This window comes from Tachysurus fulvidraco, chromosome 7, assembly GCF_022655615.1.
Source record: "Tachysurus fulvidraco isolate hzauxx_2018 chromosome 7, HZAU_PFXX_2.0, whole genome shotgun sequence".
In the NCBI taxonomy this organism is placed as follows: domain Eukaryota; kingdom Metazoa; phylum Chordata; class Actinopteri; order Siluriformes; family Bagridae; genus Tachysurus; species Tachysurus fulvidraco.
This window is the reverse complement of record NC_062524.1, coordinates 340,988-350,987: the sequence shown is the minus strand read 5'-3', so window position 1 is coordinate 350,987 and position 10,000 is coordinate 340,988. Positions and strand designations below refer to the sequence as shown.

The following is a 10,000-nucleotide window of genomic DNA, read 5'->3' as shown; positions in this document are numbered from 1 at the left end:
GTGATTACCTCATTCATGGGCAAGCTGCTTACCTCCACATTTGGGTCTGTAAAGTTTCTGAGATATCAGCACAAGATCACAGACTTTTGCCTCATAAATTAGGACAGACGTGATACATTTTTTGGGTTATGGTTGAAGTTCAGAAGCAGCTTGGAGTGATGCAAAGGTCCAATAATTAGGTGAAGATGTCTTCACTGGTTGGTCAGCATGATGCTTGTGTAATTGTGGTTGTTGACAGAAGTCATGTTTCCATCCAGACTCACTGACCTTTGGAGGAAAGAAGAGACAGGAACTCTGTTTGTTTCAACTGCATTAAATAAGATTTGATTTGGTGTCCAGACCCAATGGGGTGCAACTGGCAGTATTTTTACCCTCAGGTTATTCATATTCAACTGCATGGTGGCAATAATCTGCTTTTGTGGTCCGTCCTAATCAGATGCGAGTGTGAAGGTAAACCATGGCAATAAAACATGTTGAAGTAGGAACTAAACAGGTTCTGTCCTGCAGTGGGAACTTCTGTCCTGCAGTGGGAACTTCTGTCCTGCAGTGGGAACTTCTGTCCTGCAGTGGGAACTTCTGTCCTGCAGTGGGAACTTCTGTCCTGCAGTGGGAACTTTCCCTGGATAAGTGATGTGTGTGTGAGGGTCAGACAGAGACAACACTCAGTATAGATTTTAAATAATTCGACACACTAAATGAGGCAAATAGGTCCTGTTTATTAGAACCAGACAGTTTATTAGACTCAGACAGACATCATTTATAGACGTGATGATGGTGGGTTTCCTTTACTGGATCAGACATCAGGGTAAATGGGGTTGTTTTGTTTTGTGTCTCTCCAGATTAAAAGCTGGGTCTCTGTGTGCCGCAGTTCTGCAGCCCTAATTCCTTTTCTGGTTTGTACTTGGCCTCTTTAAAGAGGCTTTTATCCCCGTTTCTGTAGATACATCTCAACTAAACCTCCTGAGCTCAGCTGTTAACTCACGCTTTGTGATGATCTGTCTGATTAATGTGTTACCTGGAATACACCAATCCTCACACGAGCTCCGGGTGATGTCACGCTGTCTGTGATTTCATTCAGCTTCGTGGACAGAGAGACTGAGAGAGAGAGAGAGAGAGAGAGAGAGAGAGACTGAGATAGAGAGTGACTGAAAGAGAGAGAGAGAGAGACTAAGAGAGTGACACTGAGAGAGAGAGAGACACTGAGAGAGAGAGAGAGAGAGAGAGAGAGACTAAGAGAGAGACTGACAGAGAGACTAAGAGAGAGACTAAGAGAGAGAGAGACTAAGAGAGAGAGAGAGAGACTAAAAGAGAGAGACTGAGAGAGAGAGAGAGACTGAGATAGAGAGTAAGAGACTGAGAGAGAGAGAGAGAGAGAGAGAGAGAGAGACTGAGAGAGAGAGAGACTGAGAGAGAGAGAGAGAGAGAGAGAGAGAGAGACTGAGAGAGAGAGAGAGAGAGAGAGAGAGAGAGAGACTGAGAGAGAGAGAGAGAGAGAGAGAGAGACTGAGAGAGAGACTGAGAGAGAGAGAGAGAGAGATGTTGTCAATCCTAATCATCTTCATGCTCTGTTCACTCCCTCTGTGCTTTAACAGGTCGAGCGGTCGATCAGCAGCTCAGTACAAGGTCACATTAGTGTAACAGAGGGGACATTTTCATGTGGAAGGTTGATGGTTGTGTCTCAGTGTCTCAGTGTCTCAGTGAACTCTTTACACACTCAATAGTCACTGACTGTTCAGAGCATTTTTACTGAATCACTGACACTACTGACATGTCAGCTTTATGACTCTCACTTTTACTGAATCACTGACACTACTGACGCGTCAGCTTTATGACTCACTTTTACTGATTCACTGACACTACTGACATGCTAACTTTATGACTCTTACTGATTCACTGACACCACTGACACGCCAGCTTTATGACTCCCACTTTTACTGAATCACTGACACTACTGACGTGTCAGCTTTATGACTCACTTTTACTGATTCACTGACACTACTGACACGTCAGCTTTATGACTCTTACTGAATCACTGACACTACTGACACGCCAGCTTTATGACTCTTACTGAATCACTGACACTACTGACACATCAGCTTTATGACTCTCACTTTTACTGAATCACTGACACTACTGACGCGTCAGCTTTATGACTCGCTTTTACTGATTCACTGACACTACTGACACGTCAGTTTTATGACTCACTTTTACTGATTCACTGACACTACTGACACGTCAGCTTTATGACTATTACTGAATCACTGACACTACTGACACGTCAGCTTTATGACTATTACTGAATCACTGACACTACTGACACGTCAGCTTTATGACTCTTACTGAATCACTGACACTACTGACACGCCAGCTTTATGACTCTTACTGAATCACTGACACTACTGACACGTCAGCTTTATGACTCTTGCTGAATCACTGACACTACTGACACGTCAGCTTTATGACTCTTACTGAATCACTGACACTACTGACACGTCAGCTTTATGACTCACTTTTACTGAATCACTGGCACTACTGACACGTCAGCTTTATGACTCTTACTGAATCACTGACACTACTGACACGTCAGCTTTATGACTCTTACTGAATCACTGACACTACTGACACGTCAGCTTTATGACTCTTACTGAATCACTGACACTACTGACACGTCAGCTTTATGACTCTTACTGAATCACTGACACTACTGACACGTCACGTCAGCTTTATGACTCTTACTGAATCACTGACACTACTGACACGTCAGCTTTATGACTCTTACTGAATCACTGACACTACTGACACGTCAGCTTTATGACTCTTACTGAATCACTGACACTACTGACACGTCAGCTTTATGACTCTTACTGAATCACTGACACTACTGACACGTCAGCTTTATGACTCTTACTGAATCACTGACACTACTGACACGTCAGCTTTATGACTCTAGCAGACTTATATTTCCTGTATTTGAGAAAGTATTTTACGTTTGTGTTTATAATGAGAAGGTTGAGATCTTTTCACCATTGATACATGTACATAGACGTGTGTGTACAGCTCAGAGAGCGCTATCCCATAATACTGTTCAGATCAGAGCTCCATGACAACCATGATGGAATACATGTACAAACCTTAATGAAAAAAAAAACTGTATGCATCATAATCTTCTGCATCATATGTGATTTATCTGTCATTACACACACACACACACACACACACACACACACACACACACACACACACACACACACACACACACACACACACAGTGCTGTGTATGATATTATAATTAGAAGATGGAGATTAGGAGACACTTTAATCTGTCATTGTGGTTTAAGATGGAAACCTGAACAGATTAATGCTACACTCAGGGATTAGATGGAAGCAACAACACACATCATTACAGTAAACACAAGGGTTACAAAGTGCAGACTCACATTGTGTACGCTTGTCTTACAAAGACGCTGAGACTCTCGCGGATGTCCTGAGGTTCTGTCCACAATAACACATAATACCTAATCATTTTAAACACTCCTGGGGGACGTGGACTTTCAATACCGACGGACTCCAAATGCATGTTGGTGTCAACTTTAGATGCAAGATGTCTTGGAGATCTGAGTGTGGAGACACTGGACATCACCCCTGGTTCAGGAAGCCCGGTCCACACGACATGTCTCACCTTAGAGGTTCTGACCTTCTCACTCTGTGCCTTTCTCTCTGACCCTGTCCACTTATACCTCCTGTAACATGGAGCCTCAGCTGACTGGTGACTAGTCACACAGGTGACTGATATCTTATTTTTATTTCATTTCTCCTCAGATTGAGGTCTCACTCTTAAACAGAGACGTCCACAGAAACACAGGGGTGGATTTAGGGACTGAGACTGTAGTGAGACAGTGAGACGGTTTCCTCCGGGTGAATCCTGCAGTGTGTGAGCATCATCTGTGCTGCAGAGGTGGAAGGAAACTAAATGACAAAACAGTTACTGAAGGACAAAATAACACAACAGCAGAGTTTCCAACAGTTACCTTTAATCTGTGCTTTAACGAGAGGGAGATGAAGAAAGGATGACACACACACATATACTGTACACACACACACACACACACACACACACACACACACACACACACACACACACACACACACACAAACAGAGAAAATCACTGTACTGAAAATTATACATAAATATAAGTGAGGTGGTCGAGATGATATTGTGTGAGGCGTCATACCTGTGGGTGTAGGTTTAGTTCCCTACTGGAGATACACACTTTCTGTAGGAGAGAGAGAGAGACAGACAGAGAGGGACAGAGAGAGAGAGACAGACAGAGAGGGACAGAGAGAGAGAGAGAGACAGAGAGGGACAGACAGAGAGTGTGTGTGTGTGTGCATGTGTGTATGTGTGTGTGAGAGAACCCCATTAAAGAGAGTGAGGTCTGCATGTGATGACGATGAAGATGACGTTACTCCAGCATTTCTAATTGTGTCCTTTACTCCTCCTGCAAATTTCCACCATTGCTATATTTAACCCTCACATTGACCCAAATAATCACAATCTAGACCAGCCAAACACACACACACACACACACACACACACACACACACACACACACACACACACACTGTTTAAAAAGTTTACTGAAGAAAACACAGTCAACTGCTTTCTGCTGCCTGTGTAAATGTTAAACTTTATTCCTTTAGGGACTCATTGTGCCTCTTCCTTTGTCCTTGCAGGTTTGCTTTGGTGTGTGTGTGTGTTTGTGTGTGTGTGTGTGTGTGTGTGTGTGTGCGCACTGCTGGGTTCTCAGGATTGCAGAACTTTGAATCTCTCCTCATGCCTCACTTCACTTCCTGATCTCCAACACGATGAGTAGCAACAGAACCACCAGGTACAGTGTGTGTTTGTGTGTGTGTGTGTGTGTGTGTGCATCTGCTTTTATGTAAATTAAGGTGGTGACAATATACTCATGTTACATTAATATTGCTGGTTGGTCATCAGGTGTTGATTAATTCTCTCTAACAGCAGCTCTGACTGCAGAACAGGTTTATTTTATGTTACTGACTCTGACACTATCGTTTCTATAGTAACAGCTTGTTCAGGGGGAGCTGTATGATGGATGCTGGACAGAATTTTTCTGTGAGGAGAAATGTGAGTGTGTGTGTGTGTGTGTGTGTGTGTGTGTGTGATGTGGTGAATTAGTCTCCAGTATGAGGAGATGTGGGTGTGTGATGATTGGACAAGTGTTTAGAGCTGAGAGAATAAAGAGAGACCGCTGAGGGGACGAGTGTTTAGAGCTGAGAGAATAAAGAGAGACCGCTGAGGGGACGAGTGTTTAGAGCTGAGAGAATAAAGAGAGACCGCTGAGGGGACGAGTGTTTAGAGCTGAGAGAATAAAGAGAGACCGCTGAGGGGACGAGTGTTTAGAGCTTTTTAGGATTTTAATAAATAAATTTGGGATAAATGCTTCATTGGGGTCGTGCTGTTAGAGGAAAATAGTCAACTTTGGGATGCAACAGTAACCACACACACACACGCACACACACACACACACACACACACACACACACACACACACACACTATTCCTTATATAAGCCGTATCCTGGTGCAGCAGACCTTCCGTTGTAAAAACATTAAATACATAATGTTATGATTTCCTTATAAGTGTACACAATATAATATAACATACAAAATACAGGATAATAATGCATAAGGACATTCACTGTGTGTGTGTGTGTGTGTGTGTGTGTGTATGTGTGTGTGTTGGAGAAGAGGACACAAGTGTGTTAGACGGGAAAATCTAAGTTTATAATCTCTAAATCTGCACTGACTGCAATCCTCCTCATATGGATAAACACAACTCACCTTCGCAGGTAATCCTCTCTGGAGGAGAGGTCTAGTTACACACACACACACACACACACACACACACACACACACACACACACACACAAACACACACACACAGAGGGCCCAAAAAGATTGTTTTTGGGAATTGGGGGGTGTGTCACCGGTTTTTGTCCGTATGTCTTGTAATTTAATCTAAAAAAAAAGCATGAGCTGTGTGGTGTGTTGGAGTTAGCACTGATATTAGCTTTAGCAGTGGCTAATATGAGTCATAGTTTAGCCGTTAGCGTCTGTGGAGTTAGCTCACTATGCTTAGTCACTATGTGCCCTTTCAGAGGGACACTGGAAAGAACAAGCAGGATACGATGAGATTATGGACAGTGTCTTAACACTCGTCCTCTTCCTGTCTCATCCCTCGCTCCACCATTACAATGTCACCCAGTCGCATCCTGAGTTTTCTGTCCTACATGTTCTACTTTTTACTTGTTAACTGAAGTGTGAGTTCAGGCTCTTTATTCATCAGAATGTGTATTTGACATTAATCTTTGTTTTTACCCAGAATTCCTTGCTGTGTCATTCCGCAGGTACAGCATTGTTTGTCCTGATGAGGAAAGGCTGAAGATCTCGACTCTCGGGCTTCACAACGGCCACAGCTCACCCGGGAGTGCCATGAGCAGCGCCATAGCTAGTGTAGGCAGCTACAACATGGACAAGAACTACAACGGAAAAATCTCCACTAGAGGGCGGAGTCAAGTTCGGAGCCGTTTTGTTAAGAAAAATGGCCAGTGTAACGTTGTTTTCAGCAACATGGAGGACAAACCTCAGCGTTACCTGGCTGATATCTTCACTACCTGTGTGGACATCCGCTGGCGCTACCTACTGCTCATCTTCTGCATGACATTCATGGTGTCATGGCTGATTTTTGGATTGATATTCTACAGTGTGGCCCGCGCTCATGGAGATTTTAACCCTGATCACCATATGAGGGGGCATACGGGGGCAGGAGCACCAGGCGATGGGCAACAGAAGGAGTGGAAGCCGTGCTTACTCCATGTGGAAGGTTTTCTCGGTGCCTTCCTGTTTTCGATCGAGACTCAAACGACCATTGGATATGGCTGGCGGTGCGTCACAGAGGAGTGTCCAGTTGCTGTGGCAACAGTGGTAGTTCAGTCCATTTTGGGATGCATCATTGACTCGTTTATGATCGGTACTATCATGGCCAAGATGGCACGACCCAAAAAGCGAAACCAGACACTGTTGTTCTCCCAAAATGCCGTTATTGCGCTGCGGGACGGGAAGCTGTGCCTCATGTGGCGTGTCGGAAATCTCCGGAAAAGCCATATTGTAGAAGCGCATGTACGAGCACAACTGATCAAACCCAGAGTGACGGAGGAGGGTGAGTTCATCCCGCTGGAGCAGACGGACATGAACGTGGGTTATGATGAAGGTACTGACCGCCTTTTCCTCGTCTCACCTCTTATAATCGTCCATGAGATTGACGAAGACTCACCGCTTTGGGCCATGAGCCGCTCTGAACTGGAGAACGATGTCTTTGAGATTGTCGTGATTCTTGAGGGAATGGTAGAAGCCACTGCCATGACCACGCAAGCTCGAAGCTCCTACCTCTCCCATGAGATCCTTTGGGGTCATCGGTTCGAGCCGGTTGTGTATGAAGATCATGATCGCTACCAGGTGGACTACGCTCGCTTCCACAAGACCTACGAAGTTCCCTCTACTCCTTCCTGCAGTGCTAAGGAGCTCAGTGAGTTAGCAAGTCATCAATCGTCCAAAGCGTCATCACAATCCGGGACACCGATTAGTCGCAGGACCCATTTTCTGCGCCCGCCGTGTTCACCCAGTGCGTTCTGCTATGAGAATGAAGTGGCTCTGTACTCTGGGGAAGAGGAGGATGAGGAAGGGGTAAATACAAGAGAAACCGATCTGACGGTGCTAAAGACATGCATTCCACCAGAATTCCAGAAAATGTTCCAGGAGACTCCAGCAGTAAATTCTGGAGGCAACGTCCTCTGTGTGCTGGACATGGACAATCAGATGGAGTTTGATATTCTTCAGAATTCGGTTCCTCTCGATCCTCTGACCTACAAGAGTGAGTCAGAGATATGACACTTAGGATCGGAGGCGTTTCCCAGCAGGGCTTCTCTACATGGTTTAGAAACATTGATGAAGGGAAGGAGGATTGTTGTGTTGGCATTTTTTTTTGGATTTGTCAATAAACTGTATATAGAAACAATTTGCCAGCTTAAGTTTGTATATTTGCACCGAAGCTCCTGAGATGATTTCAAGACATCAAAAGCTGATCCAGATGGTCCTCACTTCATCGTGGTCACTGAACGGATCGTGTGATCCATGAGAATCGGTCACAATCGAAGAAGACAAGATTATAAACTTTACATAAAGAGGCATTTCAGTCAATTATCCAAACAGGGATCTTAACATAAACGTCACCGAAGGAGGACGTTCACACAGGACAAGACAAAAACTCACAAACTAATCTGTAGATCAGAAAAAGAAAGGTTCGTTTTAGCTGCAACTTTATCTATTAAGACACTGTATAGATTAGAGGAATCCATGGCTGGGTGTCAGACGTACTCACACGTGTCACATACAGTACGCTGAGGTCACACACACTATTAAATTATATTTCTATTCATTTCTTTATAAGACCATTCCATTATCTTCTCTCACCACTCACGGCTCATGTAAACACCGTCCGTTGCCTTCGTTCGGTTTATTATTGACTCATATAAAATAGCAAAACATAAACTAACACTATAGAAACAGGCTAAAACTGAGCTAGCATAGAAAACAGGCTAATGCTAAAGAAACATGTTTAAGCTATTATACCACGATGTAGCAAACTAGTAAGGAATAAGAATTATACCGCAAACGTTCGCATTAAACTGACCAGCAAACTAACGTTTTGTTTTATTCAGACGTTAAAACAAACGAATTGTTCTAACTTCTGTATCGCTAACATTATAGAGATCATCCCACGTCATATGATGAACATCATGTCCATAAAGAGAAAAGATGTAAACTGGTGTGTTGACCCTCTTCAACAGGATGTGTGTGTGTGTGTGTGTGTGTATCAGAGCATTTTATTTTAGAGTAATTATATTATTGATGTAGCTGCAAAAGCAATATTTAGAGCAATATCTGAGAATGAACTCTATACTGCACTTCATCCCACTTCAGGTGAAATATTTCGATATGAATTCAGGAATCAGCAGAAACACATGGAACTGAAACAGCCAAGGAGCCGAGGACACGGTGTTGTAATGATACTGAACTGTTTTTGTACTGATGCAAATGAAACGGCATGAAGGTGTGTGTGTGTGTGTGTGTGTGTTAAAAACAATGCATGTTTATGTTTTCTTTCATATGCAGTAAATTGCAGCTAATATAAATGCAGATAAACCCTGAGGTCCTCTCTGGTCAGTGTGAACTCGTCTGATCCCAGTAGTACACGATTGTGTGTGTTAGTGTGTGTGTGAGTCGGCTGGACACTACACACACACACACACACACGGTGTAAGATGATGAGCAGCACTGGTCCTCTACTGGTTCCTTTCTTTGCTTGATCTCTCTTTCTTTTTTTTGTTGTGTTGTGTTTTGTCGTCTCCTGCTCGAGTCTTCTCCCTGTTAGCATGATACCTAACCTGAAATGTAACTTGAAGCCTCAAAGCTCCTACAGATGCACTTTATTTCTTCCTGATATGAAAAATAAATATTTATATTATAAATTATTGTGAATGTATCCTTACTGCTGCACACTGACACTCTAACAGATGACGTTTATACACTTTATACACTACACGAGCAGAAATCCTAACTGACTGGTCACTTCCTGTTAGTAGTGTAGCGCAGCCCCCTGCTGGTGACAGTATGTAAGTGCAGCTTGGGCCGGTTTATACATTGGGGACTGTATGCTAAGGTTCTGTAAGATACATCATAAAAAGCGCCAGAACACGCACACGCACACACGCACACACACACACACACACACACACACACACACACACACACACACACACACACACACACACACACACACACACACGCACACACTATGAACTACTGTTTTCTCTTTTACCCAGTAGATGGCGCTGCAGTACAACATGTTCCAGACCTC

General features: G+C 43.6%; 2 protein-coding genes across 7 annotated transcripts in view; both read left to right on the top strand.

Moving 5' to 3' along the window:
- kcnj4 (potassium inwardly rectifying channel subfamily J member 4) overlaps nt 1–9,578 on the top strand; it is a 15,671-nt gene extending 6,093 nt beyond the window's left edge. For 3 of the 5 annotated variants that reach the window (XM_047816253.1, XM_047816252.1, XM_047816251.1), the window contains exons 2-3: nt 4,735–4,889; nt 6,432–9,578. In XM_047816253.1, coding sequence (XP_047672209.1) covers nt 4,867–4,889; nt 6,432–7,971 — 1,563 coding nt within the window. In that variant the 5' untranslated portion in view covers nt 4,735–4,866 and the 3' untranslated portion in view covers nt 7,972–9,578. Of the gene's footprint in view, nt 1–4,734; nt 4,890–5,772; nt 5,874–6,406 lie in introns of all 5 variants that reach the window. The other 2 variants (XM_047816254.1, XM_047816255.1) reach the window with 2 other exon arrangements.
- LOC113653753 (interferon-induced very large GTPase 1-like) overlaps nt 1–10,000 on the top strand; it is an 859,689-nt gene that overhangs the window by 533,154 nt on the left and 316,535 nt on the right. The window lies entirely within an intron of this gene.